The 23,747-nt window shown below is 36.2% G+C and overlaps 4 protein-coding genes across 4 annotated transcripts; all 4 read left to right on the top strand.

The window, feature by feature from the left end:
* Positions 1–5,201: 5,201 nt before the first annotated feature.
* Positions 5,202–6,819, top strand: LOC114731727 (RING-H2 finger protein ATL20-like). The gene is made up of 2 exons (XM_028918969.1): positions 5,202–5,910; positions 6,310–6,819. The coding sequence occupies exons 1-2, from the start codon at positions 5,202–5,204 to the stop codon at positions 6,777–6,779; spliced, it is 1,179 nt and encodes a 392-aa protein (XP_028774802.1). The 3' UTR covers positions 6,780–6,819.
* Positions 6,820–8,793: 1,974 nt separating this feature from the next.
* On the top strand, positions 8,794–10,023 carry LOC114731726 (putative RING-H2 finger protein ATL21A). The gene is made up of 2 exons (XM_028918968.1): positions 8,794–9,646; positions 9,743–10,023. The coding sequence occupies exons 1-2, from the start codon at positions 8,794–8,796 to the stop codon at positions 10,021–10,023; spliced, it is 1,134 nt and encodes a 377-aa protein (XP_028774801.1).
* A 1,383-nt stretch (positions 10,024–11,406) lies between these two features.
* LOC114731766 (putative RING-H2 finger protein ATL21A) lies at positions 11,407–14,050 on the top strand. The gene is made up of 2 exons (XM_028919023.1): positions 11,407–12,190; positions 13,385–14,050. The coding sequence occupies exons 1-2, from the start codon at positions 11,470–11,472 to the stop codon at positions 13,858–13,860; spliced, it is 1,197 nt and encodes a 398-aa protein (XP_028774856.1). The 5' UTR covers positions 11,407–11,469; the 3' UTR covers positions 13,861–14,050.
* A 1,794-nt stretch (positions 14,051–15,844) lies between these two features.
* LOC114731768 (uncharacterized) lies at positions 15,845–22,680 on the top strand. Its single transcript, XM_028919025.1, has 13 exons — positions 15,845–16,289; positions 16,798–16,958; positions 17,141–17,218; positions 17,926–18,005; positions 18,338–18,422; positions 19,118–19,526; positions 19,715–19,866; positions 21,130–21,197; positions 21,326–21,413; positions 21,540–21,611; positions 21,698–21,749; positions 22,281–22,404; positions 22,555–22,680. The coding sequence occupies exons 1-12, from the start codon at positions 15,845–15,847 to the stop codon at positions 22,361–22,363; spliced, it is 1,773 nt and encodes a 590-aa protein (XP_028774858.1). The 3' UTR covers positions 22,364–22,404; positions 22,555–22,680.
* Positions 22,681–23,747: the final 1,067 nt, after the last annotated feature.

The following is a 23,747-nucleotide window of genomic DNA, read 5'->3' as shown; positions in this document are numbered from 1 at the left end:
GGGCTGTTTAGGTGAGATAATGACTGGATTAAATATTAACTAATAACACATCACGAGAGGTAGAGTTCTAACGATCAACTGTTGATCCACATGCAGATATCGAGGGAGGATCCACACAAACCTACTCTTGTCCTTGCCTGTTCAAATCGGTTGACTAACTCGCCCTTGATGTTGAGTAAAGTGACCGAGTCAATGCTCCTATCAAGACCATATATTTAGGGTACCCCACCTATACATGACACATCATCAACTAGTTAGTAATGATCGCCAACATTTTTGGCACAAACAATAACAAGTATGTTAAGTTATACTACCTTCTATCCTGATTATAAGAGTCAGTTAACTAATTTGAGAAGACTAAAAAAGTAAGTTGAATTATTTATTTGTCTTAAATAGATGTTATTTTTCCTAAAATATCCTTACTAATCAAGTATATTGACTAGAACTATCATTATTAGAATGACTATTTTGGAAAAAAAATGTATAAATACGAGAGATAAAGTGGATTGTGGTCTTATATTTAGAATCAAAATAAAAATCAAACAAGATTTTATATTAAGGATCGTATATAATCAATCTTACTGACAAGTATCAGTCTTAATGTTGTGGTTGCTTAATCATAAGGTTTCAAGTTTAAATCTGTATAAATACAGAAAACATTTTTAGAAGAACTGTTCTCAATTGAACCCGACAGTACTTAAATCTTGCATGATGATATAGTCACATAAAAAAAAGTTATACTATCAATCTTCTCACACGTACATAGCTACACACCTCTCTCTATATACTCCTCCGTGTATATATTTATGTATGCAGCAGCTTCTACGTGTGACTTTAAGTGAAACCATCGAAATTCTCGATACCAGTATCCAATATATGGAACGGATTATTGATGGATTACAGAAAGAATTGAGTCAGTAAAGCAGTACAATTATTATGAAGCGTACGCAGGTTAATGTGCATGCAAGGTTGAAGGTTTTCGTATATATATATTTTATGATCTGGTTTGTTTGCAAATCACACCCTACGTATCAGATTCAGTTTTAATTATATAAATTCAAGATTTAAATATCACTTCTTCTCTCTCCATACATAAAGAGAAAGGCACACGCCTTGATTTTTGGTCATGTACATGATATATGTAAGAGCAGTGCCCAGGAAGCTGCAAAAACATGCTGGACGGCTCAGGGATTGGAAGAAAGAGACCCGTGAAACCATTGACAGCGTTTGGTATGAAACATTGAAAATGAAGAATATGGATTAGAATTGAGATTGAAAAAATAGTGCTTAGCATGAAAAACTGTTTACTATATGAAATTAGACAAATCCATATATGTGAGACTGAGGAATACCATGAGGGAAAATGGTATTCCCCAATGCTACTTCTGTGGGTTTGTCTAATTCCATGTAACGAGCAATTACTAGTGCTAAAAACTTTTTTAATGATTTTTTTTTCAATTACATTCTTAGTCCCTATTTCTTATTTTCAACACATTGTACCAAATAGGACAATTGAGTTTTATGTTTTGACATTTTAACCTCAATTTTTTGAGATAGAGTGCTGTTACTGTCTATAGATCTTTTCTTGCCATATATAATTGTCACATTTTCACAGCAGCAGATCGTCTGATATTGTTAAGGGGAATTCAGCTCTCAATATAAGATTCAATTAACTAATTTAGAGAAATTGAGAAAGTTAAATAATTTACTTTAAATTATATTTATTGTTTTTCTCTTAACTAATTTGCTTAACTTATAAATTGACATATAATCTAATGACATATAGCACTACTTCCTGTCCTTAATATAAAAACTAGTCGGCTGATTTGAGTAGATCAAGGAAGTTAATTAATTTAGTTATTTGTAATAAATAGGTATTGTTTTTCCTAAAACATTCTTGCTAATCATATATATTAGCTAAAACTGCCATTTAATAAAAATTTTAATATGTACAACTACTACAATGATTACTTTGAAAAAAGTGTATAAATGTGAGATAAAATGAATTAGGGTCTTGTATTTAAAATCAAATTGAATATCAAATTAGCTCTTATATTAAGAATAGAGAGTAATATACTATATTTGTTTCTTAATACAAGAGTTAGTTGACCAATTTAAGTAAATTATGAAAATTAGTTAAGTTAGTTATTTATAGTAAATATGTGTTATCTTTTCTAAAATATCCTTACTAATCAAGTATATTGGTTATAACTACTATTATTATAAGGAATACCTTAAAAAATTAAATAAATCTAAAAAATAAAATAAATTGAGATTTTATATTTAAAACTTTTAAAAAAAAAAAAGGTTAAATGAGTTCTTAACGAAGGTAGTATATTATGGCGAGAAGCCTGGGACTAAAGCTAGCCCAGACCATTAATAGATGGACTCAGTCACTCATATAAAGAAGGCGCCTGGATTTTTTCTTTTGGGTGCTCGGGATCATTTTACTGTCAGGGCCCAAATCAAGCGACCTTTTATTTATCCCTGGGCTTTGGAGCATAATAACAGTTGGGACAATTATATTAATTTTTTTAAAAAATAATACTTATATCAAATTTCTTATATCTATTATATTAAATTTTTCAATCATATTTTTAAAATATTAATATTTAATAGTATTTAATTATAAATTCATATGAATTAAAAAAAATACACATGACCACATGTAATTGAAGAATTTAACATAACAGGCATAAGGAAGTTTATTGAAGTTTTTTTTTTTGGCTAATGAAAAAATATTTAGCTCATCAAAAGCACAGCATGTTTTGAATTGCTATGCAAAACCCAGAGCGGATCACATATAAGCCTCGATCAGTGATTGCGGACAAATGAGTAACAGTACCATCTTTGAATTACTGTAAAGTAAACCTGTCCTTTTCTTGGCTGATGCCCAAATCAAAATTGTTCTTTTGTTCTGAAATGATGACCAATGTACATTCCGTGCTAAGGCCGCTGTTGACGAGGGCACTAGAGAGACAGAGATCAAATGACGTGAAAAATACACAAGTTCAGAAAATTAAATGCCGCTCTCTTGCATCTAGAAAGTTGAAGTGCGTTCCTAAAGTCTATCAATATTTGATGATACGAGAGACAAATATATCTGGAACTCCAGAAACTTTAAATTGTTCCAAAAAGACAACAAGATATATGTGAAAGAAACAACGTGACACGGGTATATTCCGGACTACCAATGCTGTTATAAAGTGTAATAATTAAAAAGTCTACACACGCGTTTCGGGATGTTAGGATTAAGAAATGGGCCGAGCATTATTGAGATTAATTAGTTGGGCTATTATCATTAGTTAAGAACTAAAGATGGTTTTTGCAGGGAAAAATTTGGTCGGACTGAAGCTTATTCAGATATTCTGCGCTTGCCTATTGAGGTGAAGGGCGTAAAACTTCGTTAGATCAACTTATGTAAGTGTTTACACGTTTTACGTCATCTGGGGAAAAAACTCTGATCACGTATTTATCTTATATTTTATAAATTATGATTAAAAAATTACTTATAAATTATTCATTTTTTTGAAATTTTGGAAGATTTTCATTTCAAGTTTCGGACGTGCACCGTCGGTGCGTATTATATATTTATTTACATATAACATCAGAATCTCTCCATGCATGGTTACACCGTTGACTGAAGCAATTCGGGCTCAAATTTCTTGAATTCGAATTACGCAATTTGATAGTGTGGTGTTTGGAATTAAGTTTGCAAATATGATTAATAATAAGGGGCTTCGTTGATTAAGCAGTTTTCTTTGACTGTGTGATGTTGATCTGTTTGGTTAAAAAAATAATAGCGCTTTTAAGTCTTTTTCATTACAAAAGATATATAGTGTTTGGTTATTGTGCCGGTGGTAACAAGAAACTAACGATAATAATTAATAAATTCTGCTAGTAACCAAAATAATAATGCATGATTAGTATCGTTTTTGAAGATGCTATTAATAATGGCGAATTTTTTCGGTTTATGCAAAGCATATATTATTAATCACCAACATACTCAAGGTGCTAACCTGATTTAATTTAGAAAAGCAATTATTAATTATGCGTTACATTTCGCTTCTTCGATATGTGCCACCAAATTACTTCTACTTAATGTAATTGGGATGTAAATCCATAGATATATGATTTGAAAGAGAATGGAACTTAAATCTGTATCTCATCGGTTACTTTTTCTCAAGGCATGTCTGGAATCAGTTAGTTCAATAATGTGATTTTTCACATGTTAACAACATGATTAACAATTTGATATACACGTAGAGGCTTGAAGTGCTATTGGCTACTTCTCAGTTCTCATTTACATCTCCGTGGGTGAAATTACCATGCTGGCTCCAGTGAGCATCATAATATATATTACTTCATATTCTTAATATAAGAACTAATTAATTTAAGTAAGTTAAAAAAATTAGTTAAATTAATTATTTGCAATAAATAAGTGTTGTCTTTCTTAAAATACTGTTACTAATCATGTGTATTAGCTAAAACTACCATTTGAAAAAATCTTTAACATGTGCAGCTACTATAAGAACTGTCTTAATAAATATGAGAGACAAAGTAGATTAAGTTCTTATAATTATAATCAAATTAAATATCAAACGAAATCTTATATTAAGTATTAAAGATAGTATTATAAAAGAAGGGAGATCGTATCAATAAATGAAGTAAATAATTTTAATTTTTTAACTCATCCTCCATTCACATTCATGTGGTTTATTGTCTATTATATATCATTTAAGTATAAGTGTAGCTTATGTGTAAGACTATGCTTATAAATAAGGCATGTCATTGTATTGTGATGCAAATGAAGTAAATGAAGGAATACAATATCATTCTCTCATTTTCTTGCCCACATCTCTTCCTTAATCTACTTTTTTTATTGATTAATTTCATAACAATACATTAATCTGTGACCTTTTCCCATTTTTTCCATTGGAAACATCACCATACGATTGAAGATGCATTGAAATCATCTAGACGGCAAGAACAGTCTACATTCTTGTAATGAATGGTGGATAGCAGGAAAGGAATTTAAGCTCAAGTAATCCAAATTTGCTCAGTGAAAAGAATATGCGTTGGACGACTAAAACCAGGTTCAATTCAACAAAATTATGGTCTGAAGAATATGAATTGCTGTAACATCATCGATATCCTGTGTTTTACGTTGGATTTCATTACAGTCTTACCTCGCCTAGCTAATGGCTAGCTCCCCAGGTTGTTTCTTATTTTCATTACTGCTTTTCCTTCATCAAATAACAAGCACCGCCACCCAACAAACGTGCGGAATAAGATTATGCGGAGACTCGGCATTTGATGGGCCCTCAATTCAGTACCCTTTTTATCTGAAAGGAGTCCAAAGCGATGATTGTGGGTACCCAAACTTCGGAGTTTTCTGCGACAACCTTAACCAGACATTGATCACGCTCGGAGATGCCGGAGATTTTGTTGTCAAAGAGATCTCTTTGAAGGACCATACAACTTCGATGAATGACCCAGATAACTGCCTCCCCTCACGCTTCCTCAAAGGCTTGGACCGTCAACTTCAACGTTCGCCTTTCCAATGGAGCTCCGATTACGCTCATTTCCTCACCGTCGACTTTCTCAACTGTTCTGCCCCAGACTCCTTTCAGTTCCCTCACATCAAGATACCTTGCCTCAGCGGCACAGACAGCGACAATTCCTCGGTGATCGCTGTTTTGTTTGATCCTGCCTCTCCAACAACCTCGAGGTCGTTCCCAGGATGCCGGCATATTTTCTCGTCTTTAGTTCCAGATGATAGTTTCGAACCCGAGATATGGACAAACCCTTACTCCGATATTCGCTTGAAATGGAACGAACCCTACTGCATACTCCCCTCGTATCCGGATTCTGCTGATGATGACACTGCTTGCTATGACAATTTCCCAGGTGCGTCCGTACGAATGAAATATATCAGCACTAAAACTGTTCTTATCAACAGCGAAATTGGATCTGGCCTTAAATATAAAATTTTAACATTTTGTTTCTCAAATTTATAATGTTTTTTCTATAATATTCTCATTAATTTTAAGAGATAATTTCACTGCACATGATAAATAAGATACTTTAAAAAAACCAACATATATTTATTTTAATCAATCAACTTAAAATCTTAAACTAATTTTTTTAATATCTTTAGATTAGCTATTTAACTCTTATATTAAGAGTCGATGGAGATATTATTTAAATTAGAGAAAGGAACCTTATGTGTTTGTAAGTCGTCTGCTTAATTGTTTCTATTTTTGCTTGACTTATGTACTGATGAAAACGAATCGTTTTACGGACAAGGAGAACCTCCACATCACACAATTTACAAAATATTAGCGGTGGGAGTAGCTGGGGCGATATGCTTTGGTGTGGTGGGACTTGCACGTTTATTAGGGACTAAGGTGGGACCGAACGGCTTGCCACGACGGAGGACGAACGGAGCAGCGTCGGAGAGGAACACGGCGGAATCTGTTGATGTGGGAATGGGGCTTGATGAGTCAGTCATTGAGCAGTATCCGAAAACACAAGTTGGTCACAGTGGAAGATTGCCCAATCCAAGTGACAACGTTTGTTCTATATGTCTGAGCGAGTATGAACCACAGGACACATTAAGAGCCATTCCTCACTGTAATCACTATTTTCATGCCCATTGTATTGATGGGTGGCTCAAGAAGAAGGGCACGTGTCCCTTGTGTCGTCATCTTCCCCATGGATCTCCATTATTGTCCCTCCCTTCACCAGCCTCTCATCCATCGTTGACCCCCACTTAAATATTTGTATGTGCACGTGTGCATGTTTTGTTGGCCATGTAAATGTGTTGTCATTATCTGCAGGAGAAAAATTTGGTATATATATGATGAGGGGGGAAGAATCGAAGTCATGTTTCCTTTCTTTCTGAGAAAATAAAACATCTTTAATTTTTTTAGGTTTTTTTGGGGGGGATATATGAGATGACCAGCTATATATGATTCACAACATGTACTTTGATTTATATTTCTTTCATTTTTTTTAAGAAACGATTTCATATGACTCAAGAATGTTGTATATGGGCTTGGGTTATATGGGGGAAATTGCAAAAGAAGTTACAGATAGATAATGGAGTGGCGAGAAGATTCACGACAACAAAAGTTAAAGCTTTACGAGGTGTTTGGATAGAAACTAAACTATGGTTTCAGAAATGTTTTTACAGTTTATAAAGTAAATATATGAAGGAATTTGCCTCGTTTTGTAAAAAAGTGTTCCTGAAACTATGATTTGGAGGTTGTCAAACACCCTTTTAGTTGGCTTCGGCTTCTTTTAATGATCTAAAAGATAAAGGTTAGAGAAAACAAACAATCAGTGCACAGAAGGTCAACCTGAGGATATTGTCTCTGAGTTGCCGCCATTGATTTGTTGCAGTTGCTTCATAATTTTTTGTAATCCCTCTATCTGTTTATGCGAATCACACTGAGAAAAATACTCTTCACATCCACCGTTTTTTTCCACTTACACGCATATATTTTCCTTCCGCCTTTTCTATTAAACCAGCCATATAATAATGTAATAATAGTAGCAGCAGCAGTGCTAAACTGTGCTTTGACTGTCGCTATGTGTCTTTTAACTTGTTTGGTCTTACACTAGCAAGCCGCACATTGGGGGGAAAAAAAGAAAGAATCATATCTTTATTCACAGGCTGGGCAAAAATTATTGAGTTAAATGTACAGTATATTGACACCAGCAAACTGTTCATGTTTGATGTTGTCCAAAAGCCCCGAAAAACCTATACGGGTTTGATAGATACCCTCCCCTCCCCGCATATATGAGGGGACTTTGTAAAGGATCTGGATCCTCTCCCGTACGCTAGAGGGCTCTCACGCCACCGTAACCAAATTTAGCAGGATGTATATACACAACACTTTCTATTTGTCCAACTCATTGGCTGGTTATCTCTCTCGTCTTTGGGGCGAGCTTTTCCTCTCCCGTCCTTAGAATGCTCTTGAGGCGGTGGGAGTCATCGTTCTCTCCCTCCTCAGCGGTCTCCACCAAAGGAGGGGACGTCCGTCCTTTGTGTCGTCTGTTCTTTCTTTTTTTGTGGTGATGGGTTTTCTATGGTGGTGCTCTTTATCTCTCCGGCAATAATCAATCTTGTGGGTTTTGATTCCGACACCGCTTGCTCTGATGGTTATAGATCAGATCTCGATAATATGGCTTGGATATACATTTTTGGCGGAAGGGCACTGTTGGTGACTATCTCTGCTGCCTTTTGTTCTATCTTTCGGAGGATAGTTGCTGGTCCTGTTTGGTGGGGGCGATTCAAAGCTGTTAGTGTGGGGTATATGCATTATCAAGCAGGGTCTGTAAGTGGGTGGCTCACGGTGAGCTCTATCTTTTCTCCGGTGCCGTATATTTGGCTGGTGACTGTAGGCATCAGTTCTATGGGTTCTCCCATAATTGTAACAACCATTCTTGGTTGCTTCTTAGCCTACAAGAGGGGTGGGTCCTTTGGGGGTGGTTGTTTCAAACCCCAACCCCTTACTTTGGCATCAGTGCCGGTGATAACGTTATCTCCCTACAGATTCCGGTAAATCGACGGGGTTCCTCTCTAGTGAACTCGACGGCGGCTTATCTTCTAGTTTTAGTGACGGGTTAGGGTTTTTGTTTTGGGCTGTTAGCTCGATGGCCTTTCTTTGTTGGTCTTTTATTGGGCTTTGTTTGTCTTGATTCTTATTTTAATGAAAATATAATCTTATGAGGTCAAAAAAAAAAACTCATTGGCTGGTCAATGTGGTAATCTACCATAGGTCGATGTTACAGGTTAGTCCTGCACAAAAATTCCGAGAAAATGCTCAAAATGGTCAAAGTCCCGATCGTTGGCAGAAGTCCAATCAGACATACCCCATATATGTAGTCCCCCGTCTTGATTCAACACAGGCATGTTCTCTCATGGCTCATTCGTCAGGGTTCATCTCCGTCTTCCTCTTCCTCTTCCTTATTTGTCCCACAACAAGAAGTATTCATATGTGCGAGACATATTGCGACCCGAACGAATTTCCCGTTCAGTTCCCTTTCCAGTTGGTCAGAGACGAATTAGCGAATGGAAGCAACACTCGTTGTGGATACCCTGGTTTTGAACTTTCCTGCAACAAAAGCAGAACGATGCTTCATCTCCCACACGCTGGAGACTTCCTGGTGGATTTAATCTCCTATGAAGATCAAAAGCTTTGGATCAGAGACCCCGATAATTGCCTCCCCAGACGATTCATGAACAACGAATTCAACCTCACAGATTCCACCTTCCAACTCAGCGATGATTATGGCCTTATGAACTTCACCTTCTTCAACTGCTCCTCCAACGTCACCCAGCAGTACCAACGTCGACCCATCCCTTGCTTAAGCTCTGACCTCAACCAGAACCATTCGGTGTTCGCTGTTTTGTCAGATTTTCCCTTTTCTACGCCATGGATCGAGGGGTGTAAGCCCATTTCCTCTGCTTCAGTTCCCTCTTCTATCCCCAATGGAATATTCTGGGGGGACCTGAATGCTGATATAGGCTTGCAATGGAACACTCCAAGCTGTGGAGACTGTGTGGCGAAGAATGGACGGTGTGAGTTCTTGAAGAATACAGGTCTTGAAGTCGCTTGCTATTTAACACACCAAGGTATATATATATCCCTTAATTCACACAAATAGATATGCGCCTCTTTCGATGGCTGACAAAGATAATACTAATGATTTTAGATATATACTTGTGAAGGTGGTCTTTCAAAGTTTGCCAAGTACGGATTAGGCTTTGGAGTGGGAATTCCTGGGTTGCTGAGTGTGATCGGAATCGTGTACATGTGTAAAGGGAGGCGAAGAAGGAACGAAGATGGAAGGCAAAGCAGAAATATTGAACTGAATAATGTCGCAGGGTGGTCGTCTATAGTAGTTATGGGGCTTGATGGAGAAAGCATAGACAAGTATCCTATGACTCGGATTGGGGATAGTGGCGATTGCCCGACCCGACAACAACGTTTGCTCTATATGCCTCAGTGATTACCAACCCCAAGACAGTTTGAGGACAATCCCAGATTGCAATCATTACTTTCACGCCAATTGTATAGATTCATGGCTCCGCATGAACGCTACTTGTCCCTTGTGTCGAAAATTACCCCACCACTCGTAATTATATTCCTCTTTGCCTCTCTTGTTCTTGGCATTTCACAGTTGCTTTTGGCTCATTTTTTGTGTTTAATTTGTAGCTAGGAAATTGGTTTTGGGCTTGTGTATTGAATTGTAAAGTGAAAAGCATATATCTGATGCAGAAGGGTTCTGTATCAGAAGCAATTCATCCATATCACTACTGAACTGTTGATTGTCAATGCCCTATAGTTGCATCGTTAATTTATTAATTATATCTTATCAGGAAATAAAATTTAATACGACTAGCTAGTTTATTCAGGCTGCTGATCAAAATAAAAGTTGAATTGGTCATGCTCGCCTTCAGAGTCACGGTATATTTGAATAAAATATGTGACTGAGAAATAAATAAATAATGCAAACCTTGTAATTAAGTAGGGAGAGGTTGGTCCAATGGTCATTTTACTCTGTCGATGGCAAACTCGTTTTTAGAGTCACAAAGAGGAGCGGATGCTAATTAAAGTGCGGACCCCAAAAAAAAAAGAAGATTGTTTTCCCATTAATTAATCATTCTTTCTTTCGAAAACTGGCGACACATCATGATATCTTACCATTAATAGATAATAGATAAAATAGGTAGATATGAATGATGGAAAAAATTATATGATTAATAAAATTGCCAATATTTTTATTTTTTACTAGTTAATTAAGAATATTAATTTTTTGGCTACTGCGGTTGAAGAGTAATAAAAGGAAGAGTGATTAATTTTATTTTTGAACATAACATCTATACCAGCTTCTCAATCAAAGGTGACGTACGTGGAATTGAACTCCAACACGTAATCGACCTGCTTGGCGCGTGGTTTAGAGATATAAGGTTAAAAAACCAAGCAGGCTTTGACTTCAGATTCAGATAGCAAGAACTGGTTGGGTGTTTGTTTGAGAACTGGGGGGAGAGAGAGAGAGAGAGAGAGAGAGGAAGGGCCTTTACGGATCACCATATTTGACCGGCCGGGGTTAGGTCGGGAAAGCTGCTTAGAGAAGAATTCAATTAACCCAAAGGGTTGGTTAGCTGTGGAGCGAGAGATGCACCCACAAGCAAACCAGTTAAACCATGCATTAGTCAGAAGCTGATCATTCTAGTCCCTGTCGTCTTTGACGCGTTGGACAGTTACTGGGGAACTCCCACTGTTGCATTGCAGTAATCTATTCATGGCCAGTCATTGACACAGATAAAATAGAATGATTTCTGAGGTCCCACTAATTAAGCTTAGCTTCAACATCATCACCCTCCTCCCCTTGTCTGTGTCAAACAAAAGAGGAGAGCTATACAACAATAATAGGCAGCTTCATCTCTCTGAAATGACTCCCTTATTAGCCTCTCTGTTGTTATTATTATTGTTACTGATAATCCCGGGCGCAACTGTGGCTGAAGAAGTGGAGCCTTGCACGAGCAGGTCTTGTGGAGGAATCGAGATCAAGTTCCCTTTCGGTCTAAGAGGAGTCAACCAGAGTCGTCGATGTAGCTACCCAAAGTTCAGTGTTTGGTGCAATAATCAGAGCCAGACCATCTTGACGCTGCCAGAATCAGGCGACTTGGTGATCAACGACATCGATTATGCCTCCGAAACCCTTTGGGTCAACGATCCTGGTCAGTGCCTTCCAAGACGGTTCTTGAAGGGTCTCAACCTTTCTTTAGCTTCGCCCTTCCAACTCGATCCTGACCTTTACAATCTCATCAACCTCACCTTCCTTCGTTGCCCTTCTAACTTGACGCAAAATCCACTCACTTCAGTTCGTTGTCTTAACGATCCTGCCAATTCCTCTTTCGCTGTGACGTACGTTTGGATGCGATCCATTCCTCCGCCTTTGAATGAATCTTGTGAGGTCATTAATTCTTCTGTCCCCTACCCGATTTCCGCCATATACCCGTGGCCTTTCTGGGTCGATATCGGCGAGGATTTACAGTTGACGTGGGGCAGGCCACGTTGTGGCCCCTGTGAATCTCGAGGACTAGATTGTGGATTCGCCGAGCGTATGGGTCTCCGAACAGGATGTTTCTCTCGTTCCCAGGAAAGCTCAGGTACCCTCTCTCTGTGAGTCTGTGTGTCTCTGTGTGTGTGTGTGTGTCTGTTCTTATTGTTTCCTAAGATCATCGTTCTGAACGCCTAAGTTTTGTTTGATTAGGCGAACTCGACATAGCAAAGTTAACTGCCTTGTTTTCTCCTCCATCAATTAGCATGTTCCGGAGTTATTTAGTTCTAACAACTCTCATTCGTAGGCATGAAACTGTGCTAATTGGGAATTGATTCTCCGGACTCTGTTTCGCACAATGAATTCCTTAGTTTTAACATGAAAAAACACTCAAATATTCGGTTTAATTCATGATATGCCAAAGTTTTGGGTTAAAATTTGAAATTTGTGATATGCGTAGTTAATTAGTAGTTAGCGTCAGTTGGAGACCAAACTGGTCCAGGTGATACAGATTTTCTATTGTTCAAAAATCCTGGGGTGGTTGGAGATTGAAGCGGTCGTGACTCGTGCCATTGTTTCAAAAAGAAGGGAAGAATTAGGATCAGATAATTTAAGCGAAGTTTTGCTGTAGGATAGATGCTTGCTTACAAGAGCCCGCGGGACCCATGAAAATTTAAAACATTTGTTGAGGTGGAAAATTGAGAACCCTTGGCTTGTTACTTGTTAGGTTGGGGTCTATATGCGTACACCCCTGTCATCCTTTAAAAAACCATAAAACATACTATTTCTGGTGTAAATTATAAAATTTTATTTATAATCTATAAATAAGGTTTTATAATTAATACTAATATTTTTACTTTCCAACAAGTTGTTGACCATTTGAAAATTCTACGCCGGCACTAGTATAGGAGATATAAGACAATATATCCACACACCTCACATTCCCATGGGTCATTGGTTGTATATCGAAGAAGAAATCGTATATTTTAAATTACATATTTTTTATTTATTTAAAATATAAAAAATAAAAATACTTTAAAATTTTAATTATTATTTTCTATTTATTTAATCTTTAAATTTTTAAAAAAATTGTTAAAATAAAATTTTGAATTTATTATAATTAGGATAATACTTATATCAATTTCTTTCTGTCTATTATATTAAGTTTCCAATAACACATAGTCATGTGTTTTTTTCCTTAAAAAAGATATAAGAAATTTGGTCTAAGTTTTTTTTCTTATAATTATTATTTTTACAAGAAAAATGATGCATTGATTGAGGCCACGTTTGAAAATTGAAACAGGTATTCCAAAAGGTGTAAAATATGGGCTAACGATAGGAGTGGGAATACCTGGAGTCCTGTGTTTAATTGGGCTCGGTTGTATCATCTGCGGCAAGATACGACGTCGTCGGAATACGAGGCCCAGCACAGATCTCCCCATCACAGCATTTGCTGTCCAGTCCAGCCCATTCAGAATGGGCCTCGATGGGTCCACAATAGAAAAGTATCCCATGACTCTTCTGGGCGAGAGCAGGCGGCTACCGAAGCCCAATGACAACATTTGCTCCATATGCCTGTCGGAGTATGAGCCCAAGGAGGCCTTGAGAACCATACCCGATTGCAATCACTATTTTCACGCACACTGTATAGATGAATGGCTCAGAATGAACGCCACGTGTCCCGTTTGCCGGAATTCACCTACATTCACACCTTCTTCTGCTTCTGATTCGGCTTCATCATCTGTGTCCCCTTCTTCCTCCATATCTTCTTCACATTAGATAAATTTATATTATTTCCTTGTTGAGATTTGAGGTGCATGTTCCATTGTTCCTGCTTGTATTATACGCCGTACGAATTTCATCACGATTTATGTGTACACACTAGCATTCAGATGATTTTATTAATTGCCACTGAAGTATACTCATCTTTTAAAGGAGACAATTTTATTGTACTCCATTTAGTGAAAAAGGTCAACTGCAGTATGTTTATAAGAATTTTTTTTTTTTGGCCAGGTATGTGTATAAGATGATTAAGCAGATGGTAATTTGGTTTAAAATTTCAGGTAAGTGCATTAAAATTATGGAAAGCTGGTTAAAAATTAACATACTAAGAATTTTATTGACACTTGAATTTGAGTAAGGTGTAATTCTTATTCAGCATTTTTCAACATATCTTCTATGATATGCAATACTCCTCCTGTCCTTAATATAGGACCCAATTCTTGTGTTGATTTTGGTCCTAAATATAAGACCCCTTTGTCATATTTATCAATTTTCTCTAAATTACCCCTATGGATACTCCCTCAACCATAATCAAGTAGAAGAAGGAGAGGGGGTATTAAAAAAGATGATTATGGTGTTTTAGGAAAAGTACGTCACTTTTATTATAATTAACTAACTTACCTAACTTCCTTAATCTAATCAAATTAGTTAAATGGGTCTTATATTAAGGACCGGAGGAGTAACTCTCATTTTAAAAACTTTTGCATATAATTAAAGGTAAGATATACTCTTTCTGTTCTAAATATAAAACTCTCTTTATAATGTAAATTACACTATAAAAAAGGTCTTATATTTAGGACCAAAGGAGCACAAAACTAAAAGGGTTAATTAATCTACAAGTCCTTATAGTTTCAACGAATTTTGAATTAGGTCCCTGTAGTTTTTTTTCTTTTTATCAGGTCCTTATACTTTTACCTTTTTTAATTAGGTCCTTGTATTTATTTTTCTTTTAATTAAGTCCTTATAATTTCACTAAATTTTTAATCAGGTCCATGTAGTTTTAATTTTTATTTATTAATTAAATATAAGCTTAATTAAATAGATTAATACTGAAATATAAATATTAATAATTAAATTAAATTAATAATTATGTAATAAAAAAGTAATAGAATTAATTAATTCAGAAAATTTTTTTAGAACAATTAATTTTTTTACTGAAAAAATTAAAATCATTATAATAATTCAATATCTTTAGAATATTATTGTTTATAAACTAATATTAAATAATATATACTCTTTTATGTTTATATAATAGTACTATTAGAATTTATAAAATAAAGAATAAAAAATTCAGGGACTTAATTAAAAATAAAGTGAACTTATAAGAACTTGATAAAAAGAAAAATAAATACAAAGACCTAATTAAAAACAAGTGAAAGCTTAAGGACCTGATAAAAAAAAAAAACCATAAGGACCTGATTCAAAATTAGTTGAAACTATAAGGAGCTCCGGATTAATTATCCCAAACTAAAATATGATACTAATTGGAAATGAGCTATACCAAATCTTTTTAGCTAAATAACTTTTCAAACCGATATTTGTAAGGAAAAATTAAGGAAAAAAATTTCATTGAAGATTTTATCAATAAGAAGACTTCATAAATTTTTATACAAAAAACGCACTGTAAAAGTTTATACATATAAAGTAGTAATACTTTAATTTAAATCATTCTCAATAATAAAATTTCAAATGTTAAAATAATTCCTTCAAGTCAAGAGGGTCAGAATTTCAGACGCTCTTTTTTTAAAAAATTAAAAAAAATAATCGACGGATGAGATATTTGTCTCGATTCTATTGGGCGGCTGAAAATGCTACCGCACCGTTATCCTTTATGATCCTGTATGCGCATTGTATTCCTTACTTGGCTTCGCCTGCCACCTCTCGTTTCTGATCTTCAGCAACACCCAGAATGGAGCATCGGCGCGAAAGGTTAGTTCAGTGAGACTTCCGTTATCTCCTTCCAATCCTCTCCATCCCTGCTATGACTTTGACCACGTGCGCTGCTCGCTTCTCTCGGCTTCTTCCTCCTTCTCCTCCAAGTCTCCCTAAACTTTGCGAAACATGCGCTCTTCACTGTGACAACAATTCTTTTCTGCCTCGGCTTCTGGGGAGTTCCTCAGTTTCGTTCAATATATCGAAGTTCATCAAGGCTAAAGCTTCTGTGAGCGAGAGCGATCATGAGATTTCAGAAAACAACGTTTCCGAGTTATTGGACCAAGAGTTGCTCGCAAGAATTGCTGCTGCTGAAGACGCCAATGAGGCATTGCAGATGATCGCTGAAAGGTCTAGAAAAGATGACGGTGTCGTTTGCACGGCTGATTGTTGCTCCATTATATCAGCGGCACTTAATCGAAACAATGCAGAGCTGGCTTTGTCGGTATTCTTCGCTATGCGCGCCAGTTTTAATCAAGGTTACTATGATCACGGTTGGTAACTCTTCCTTCAGTTTCGATATTTTGCTGCACTAATAACTCTTTCTTGGCCTCAACAGAACCAAACTTCCCAAGGAAACTAAAAATAAAATTTAAACCAACCGGGAAGAAATAATAAAACAAAGACGACGTAGCTCCCAATCTAGCCGTTATCGGAGGACGCAATGAGCAGTTCTACATATTTCACGCTCTAGATATATACAGCCCAGCCCAGCTGTAACTGTCTTGGAAGATTTCCCTTCTTGCCTCTGTTGTTAGCGGGTTTTAACATTTGGAACAAGTTGCTGATCTAGATTACAAAATACAAACGTGAAACTCTAGAGGTTTAAATTGCGTCTGGTTTAAGATTTCTTTTACCGTCATGTTGGTTTAAGATGATATTCTTTGCCAGCTGAAAGCTGATTTTCTGAGAACCGATGTGGCACTTACGTTGTGAATTCACTTTGTTCTTTTGCTTTTGCTTTTCAATTGGATAATGCTGATGCTGATGTGCCATGATCAGTTGCTGAGGACGGTCCTTTGATTAAGAGATGGAGGTGGTCTAGGCCAAATGCACATGTCTATACATTGTTAATTCAGGGTCTTGCATCATCATTGAGGGTTTCAGATGCTCTCAGGGTGATTAAATATATTTGTGAAGTGGCAGTATCTCCTGGTGAGGAGGTATGATTAAAACATCTCTATGTCCTGCCTCTGTGCCTTATATATTGTACTAGCCTCATTTATGAATTTAACTTAAAACCATCTCCGACTTCATTGATGTTTTCAAAATCATATTTATTTATGGCTTTGTTATTGATGCTTTTAATATTACTGTTATCATAACTCTGTAGATATTTTTGCAGGTTCCTTTTGGAAAGATAGTCAGATGTCCTAGTTGTAGGATAGCCGTTGCTGTTGCGCAGCCACAACAAGGTATTCAGGTATTTCCATGTGTTCTTTGCATGTTAGACCCCTGTGTCACAAATTTGATGCAGCTGCATCTGATTAGGGAGGCAGATCTACATTATCGTGGCCTCTAGGATAACAAAATTAGGACATTTTATTACTTCGTTGACATATTTTTAATGTATTTATCCCTATCTCTTTGAATATCTTGGTAATTTTATTCATTTTAAAGAAACACAGGTACTCCTCATTGGGATAATAAATTGAGAATAAGAGTAAGCTTAGGTTCAGCATCCATCCAGTGCACTAGAAAACTGCCTATTCTCTCCCACCTCTTCCGCAAATAAAATTATAATTCATTAATCCTAAACCTTGCCAAAATTTTAATCTTGGTATGCTTACATCGACTCAAATGTGCTATAGTAGCGCCTTAGAAGGAAGAGCCAAGGGGAAAAAAAAATTTAAACTATTAGTTCGTAGAGGTTTCATCCTTAGATTACTCCCTTTCCTTTCCATTCAGGTTTGTTTGAGAATGATTAAATATACTTGAGTAAGTAGGGCCATCTATAGTTATTGTCCTCATCAGCATAATTCTTACATGGAAGTAGGGATGTTGTGATCCTAGGTTGGCATAGAAAGCAGTAGTATATTTTGCGGTTGATTCTCAGACATATATGGGTATAAAACTCTCATAATTATATGAAACTTCTAAGGTGGACGCAAAATAATATTTCTTATGCAGTTGGTATCCTGTGCAAAGTGTCGCTACCAATATGAACTTGTTTCTGGTGACATAATCAGTATTCAATCAGAAGAAATCAGGTTGGTTAATCATAGCATTCCGTTTACTATTTTCTTTCTGTCTACTCAACTAAAAACAATACTCCTAAAATTAATTTTTGGTGGACATGGCTACTTTGTATTTTCTAAACTTTTTTATTTATTTTTATTTTATTGAGAATAAGGAGGATACATAAGTTATAACTTCCTTTTTCAGATTCAAGTTTCTACTAGTCCACAAGACCATAGCTTTAGCAGGAAGCAACACAATTGAGATTTTCCACTCTGTTTATTTTTGTTGATTGAACAATATGCATGCGTAGTTAATCAAGGAATACTCACTTTGCCTAAGGATATCCTCATGCCGAACGCAGCATGGATATTACGCCATGGGAAAGGGGGTTAAAATTCCTCCAACTGAAGAAGCAAAGCTTTCCTGCTGCAGTTCATTCTATTGTGGTACTTACTTTTCACTCACTTTTGGTTTATCATTGGGTCTACCTTTGATTAAATAATCATGCATCGGGACCTTTACATGACATGTCCATGTTGGTTATTAAGTTCAGAATCCAGCTATGGAATGAATATCTTTTGATGCATCAGCTTTTCTAGATTTCTAAGTTATGATAGCACATCCTTCTGCTGGTAGCAACTTCAGTAAAAAAAAAATAAATAAATCAAAAAGTTGTGACCTTTGCAAATATTCTGATTTTTTATTTACCTGTCTTCTAGCCATCTCACTATTGTTGTTAGCTCTTTACTAATAATTTAAAACATCTGGAATGGTTACTTCATTATAGAAGTTGAAGCTTATGATTTCAACCATTTCACCCCAAGTAGGATCTCTCTTAGAGGCACGTGCACTTAATGGTTCTATTCCTGGTACAGTTGTAAAGTTTTTTTTTTGGGTAGTCTTTACAGCACAGGTACCACAAATTTCTGTGTCCGGCACCACATTCTTCTTTTGTGGTGTATGTTTCCCATCTTCATTAGTCCTTTTTGTCTGTCCTTTAACTTGCTATTTGTTTGTGCCATAATGGTTTCTTATCAAACGGGGTGCTGGCCTCAGAAATTTTGCTCATGTCCATTCTTCTAAATATTAATAGTCATTTCTTAAATTATTTTCATTAATCCTTTATTCTCCCACCATCCAGGTGCAGACCCCTTCAGGGATGGCTCGTACGCATAGATTTGCCACTGAAACAGTTGATGTGCCAGCGCAAGTGGGAGAAAGGGTAACTGTTGCTGTGGCAACTCCATCCAATGTCTATAGAGAGGTGGGCCCCTTTAGATTTAGTCCTAGGGCCCCTGATTTCTATCCTGGTGAGGCTATGTGTTTGACGAACCACAAAGATGGCCGAGAATCACTTCTGTTAAGAGCCCCAAGAAAGGAAGGAGATTCATCATTGCTTAAACCCTCTTTCCTCTTTCCTCTTCTTGCTGTATTTGCAACCGGTGATGCTGCATCTGGACTTATTGACCCCAGCCTGCCCCAGTTTATATCAGTTGTTGCAGTTTCATCTCTTGCTGTTGGGGCAACATTAAATTCTTTTATTTTCCCCAGTGAATCAGGTACTTTAGTTCTTTCTTTTAATATTAATTTCCTTCTTTGTTTTTTTTTTTTTACATGCGACTCTTGTAATTTATTATACTATTGTAATCTATTGAAATCAGCATGGCTTCATTTTCCTTTGCACCCACTGCCCCGTACCCATATATCCTTCAATTTATTCTGAATATTATAAATAAAGCCATCAATTTAATCTACATCTATTTATTTTTTACATTGTGGCAGCTTCCACAAGGATCAGTCGAAGCAATTGCTATCAAACAGCAACTTTTATCTCAATATGATGTGCTTCAATCTCGCATCAAAGACCTAAAAGAAGCTTCTGAAAAAGAGGTGTGCTCCTTGCGTGATTTTTCATTAGCACATTGAATTCTGGCTTTTTTCTAAGCCTTTCTCCTTCCGAAGTTTTCTATTTCTTCTATTCTTCCACTCCAACTTCCCTGTAGAGAAAAATTTGTTAGCATGCATTTACACTCTGGACATCTCATGGTCTTATATTTAGAACATGGGTAGGTTTGTTTGGGGAATCTGATTAATCACCGAGGAAGGATGTGACGTAAAGTCCGCTGACGTGAGATCATGATAACGAAGTCTATCCATCTAGCTCCTTTTCTTTTCTATTGCAATAAGCAGAAATATCGTTTTAGATCATCCAAGATTGAAATTGAAGGACGATATTTAAAAAAAAAAAAAAAAAAAGGCTCTTTCAGTCGGCTCCTAACGTCAGTTGATATTAATTTTTTTTCTAAGTTCACTCTAAACTGCCGTCATGTTCAAACATTACCTTTGTGTGTAATTGGTCTTCTGGGCTTGCATCGCACATGTTCACCCAACAGGCATGTCTATGTGCATGCATAATGTGCGCCAGATGGAAATCTGATGCACATTTTTGCATAGAGTATAAATTAACACTGCAAAACTGCATATGAACAGAAAAACATCATTGGAGTTGTGATGGCTCAAGGTATTTCATTTGCCACGATATAGCTTTATCAGGCTTTTAATATGTAAGTGGCATCGTATGTTTGAGTAGCAATCAATCAATCATTTTCCAAAGACGAGTTCTTAAACTTTGAATGCAGAAATTTATCATTTAAGCAAACTATAGAATTTATTTCTGGGCAATATAATTGTAAATTTTAGATAAACGCCCCTAGTAGCCTCTGGATATGTTCTGAGCAAAGCTCATTGGGTGGTGCTTCTCACTTATAAGGTGAGGTTATATATTTCATGAAAATGTATTCGATGATAATGCCTCCTCTGATTCAAAATAATTATCATGTAAGGCTATCTACATAGATTGAGAAAACTAATAAATAGTCTAGACTTTAGATTATAGCAAAATCTAAAGATTTTTTATTAAAATATTAAAAATATTATGGCGCTTACTCTACCTACCATTAGTTTCATAGGAAAATGGCACAAAAATTGTTAACGTTTCATTGAAATTCTTAAGCAACAATTATTTTGAAACAAGGCTAAAACTAAAGCAATAATTATTTTGAAATGGAAGGAAAAATAATTTGTTCTTTTTCTCCTTTTGTAGGCATGCATGTACCGTAGTCTGAGTTGTACAAATATGATTTTTCTCTGTAGGTATGGATGCTGGCTCGAATGTGCCAACTGGAAAACAAAATTTCTGTCGTTGGAGAACCTTCATATCGGTGAATTACCATTGCCTTCTCTTCTTGATTCTCACTGTACCCCTGAAATTACTGTTCTATTCCATGTAGATAACCATTTATGTTGGTCTACTCAAAGTTTTTTATTTTCTCATTTCCCCTTCTTCTAGGGCTCGTAAAAGTAGAATCAAGAGGGTACAAGAGAGCTTGCAAAAGTCCCTCAGGGGACGGATTGAATTGATTGACAGCTATGCCAGAGTAAGGCTTCTCTGACAATTAATTCAAATTTTGTATGGTTCTGAGGTTTAGAAAACCTAGCTTTCCTGGTTGTGTTTTTGAATTAGTTCCGTCAAAAAATGCAAGTTGATAGTACTTTGTGGACAGATCTCTTCAATGATTGAAATTGAGGTGGAGATGGACACTGATGTTCCCGCAGCTGAAACTGCCAGCAATGCGGTAATTCTGTCATATTTATCTTGGGCGACGACTGATGTTATATTGGTATGATTGGGATAATTGCTCAACTGAGGACTTCTGTACAGGATAGTATCATGGAACAGATACAACAAATCATGGAGCTTGAAAATCTTGAGGAGTGTTGTTCTTTTTACATGGAAGCCTCGTATCTGACATTGTAGACCTGAATATGGCCTCGATAATAAACATTCACAAAAGCGTTTGCTCAGAGTGCTGTACTGCTTAGACTAAAGAAGTGGAATGCCAACAATAAGCTTTTTTTTTTTTTTGGGTTGTCTCCCTTGGATATTAGTTTTGCTCTCTTTTGTAAACCAAAAGAAACAATGAGCTTTTGTTTGCACTAACAGGAAATGTAGGATGAAACCATTGTTTTCCCCTTCACATGCAGCTTTAGGAAAGCCATTAGGATTTGCCTCCTTCATAACTGACTGAGCGACCGTAGTATGAGTGCTAACTTTATATGATAAAGGGAGAATTAGCTTCACAATTTCGTACAGTCTTAAAAGTGAAATCCTGTTTTAAACGAGGACGTCATTCGTGATAATAACCATGTTACTCTTCTCCGATCAAACCATGTGCTCATTCTTCCATTGCCGCTAGCCTTTGCCTTTTTTTCCCGGCGACCCTACTAATTATATGCTTTGATGCAGAGATGGAAAATACAAGTCGAAGCCAATGATGAGGCCGAAAGACTTCTTAGCTCACAGCCCATACCTGATGAAGAAGTTTAACCATGTTCAAACGCACCGGGTTTATACGGCTGCATCATTAGGTGAGTGTCAATTCCCGTTTCCCATTTTAATAGTCTACATTTGACAGAATAATAGAGTGCAGCATCCTGTTCCCTCTGCCTTGTAACAAACAACGTTAGCCGAGTTGTTTCTGACAACACGGTCGCTGTTATGTCTCGCTTGCGAAATAGGAACGGACTTGTATCCGATGAAATGGGATGGCGTGGCATCTGAAAAGGGCCACTAAAGATGGGCCTTCTGTCTCCAGAAGCCGAGCGTGGATCACAGGTCACAGCACATAGTGGGTAAATTCATTTTAAATATCTTGGTTGCACTATTTTACAGATGAGCAGGCCTTTTAAAGCCATAGTATATTGGGATTATTATTTATTATCGAGTAATCATTGTTGATCTTTCCTATCATGTGCAAGCAATTCTATGCCCAATTATTGCTGGTATTTAAAAATGGGGTTCCTCCTGGTTGTAGCTATGCGCTCATGCTGGTCTAGCCTCATCTTAACTTACTATTTTTTTTTAAAAAAAAGGTGGAAAAACACATTTTATTCCAAAAGTGAAGTAATAATCCTTCTTTAGTTGGCAACAAGCTTTCAGGAATAATCAATAAGTGAGCCAGTTAGTTATGAGTCTTTTAGTCTGATATAACTGCCGCCCTTGCAACTCACAGTTGTCCGCTCAAAAGCTTATTTCCATTTTTAGTAGTTAAAATGAGGAAGGGGAAAAAAAACACTTATGGATATGAAATATAAAATATAACTATCGAGTTACATTATTCATAAATTATCTGTATCTAAAATTATTCATAAATTATAAATGGTGTGTAATTTTCTCTCAGTCTCTATGTAATTTTATTTTTATTCTTTCATTTCTTTTTTTTGGTTTGTCACATGAAAGGATATTTAGTTTACAGGGGAAAAAAAGATGTTTTCCCTCTAAATTATGAGCAGGAAGATTTGGAATTAAAAACCATCAATATATAAAATTTATGAAATAAGTCGTGAATAAATTGGTTTATCGATCAAAAAATTGGTTATTCTTCAAACTGATACCTATAAATTAAAATTTAAATCAAGGCGCCTCTACTAAAAAAAAAAAATCAAAATAGCTTCATAAATTTATTTACCTTTTATTGACCCTATATTGAATTTTTTCCCCCAAAAACGTGTAAGGAAGGGCTCGGGATAACTCAAACCTATTAGGATCCCAAATTCAAAATGAAAAGTGTCTTGGATAAGGTGAGTAGGAGAATTGATTTTCACTTGGTAAACTTTTGCCCAAAAAAAAAATTAAACATGCCTATAAGAAATTGAAATTGCGTATTTATATTTGCCAGAAAACAAAATTATGAAGAAATTAAGATAGCATG

Source organism: Neltuma alba, unplaced genomic scaffold (genome assembly GCF_004799145.2).
Source record: "Neltuma alba isolate B1F8T4 unplaced genomic scaffold, ASM479914v2 tig00012843_pilon, whole genome shotgun sequence".
In the NCBI taxonomy this organism is placed as follows: domain Eukaryota; kingdom Viridiplantae; phylum Streptophyta; class Magnoliopsida; order Fabales; family Fabaceae; genus Neltuma; species Neltuma alba.
The sequence above is the reverse complement of the archived record's forward strand: the minus strand, read 5'-3'. Positions and strand labels throughout refer to the sequence as shown.

What these genes read in the sequence shown, in the direction of transcription:
- LOC114731727 (XM_028918969.1), top strand. Translation starts at nt 5,202, where the DNA reads ATGGCTAGCTCCCCAGGTTGTTTCTTATTTTCATTACTGCTTTTCCTT. An exon ending in TTGCTATGACAATTTCCCAG is followed by an intron (nt 5,911 to 6,309) that starts GTGCGTCCGTAC and finishes TTTACGGACAAG; the next exon opens with GAGAACCTCCACATCACACA.
- LOC114731726 (XM_028918968.1), top strand. Translation starts at nt 8,794, where the DNA reads ATGTTACAGGTTAGTCCTGCACAAAAATTCCGAGAAAATGCTCAAAAT. An exon ending in TTGCTATTTAACACACCAAG is followed by an intron (nt 9,647 to 9,742) that starts GTATATATATAT and finishes ATACTTGTGAAG; the next exon opens with GTGGTCTTTCAAAGTTTGCC.
- LOC114731766 (XM_028919023.1), top strand. Translation starts at nt 11,470, where the DNA reads ATGACTCCCTTATTAGCCTCTCTGTTGTTATTATTATTGTTACTGATA. An exon ending in TCGTTCCCAGGAAAGCTCAG is followed by an intron (nt 12,191 to 13,384) that starts GTACCCTCTCTC and finishes AAATTGAAACAG; the next exon opens with GTATTCCAAAAGGTGTAAAA.
- LOC114731768 (XM_028919025.1), top strand. Translation starts at nt 15,845, where the DNA reads ATGACTTTGACCACGTGCGCTGCTCGCTTCTCTCGGCTTCTTCCTCCT. An exon ending in AGCCACAACAAGGTATTCAG is followed by an intron (nt 17,219 to 17,925) that starts GTATTTCCATGT and finishes TTTCTTATGCAG; the next exon opens with TTGGTATCCTGTGCAAAGTG. An exon ending in GTTGGAGAACCTTCATATCG is followed by an intron (nt 21,198 to 21,325) that starts GTGAATTACCAT and finishes CCCTTCTTCTAG; the next exon opens with GGCTCGTAAAAGTAGAATCA.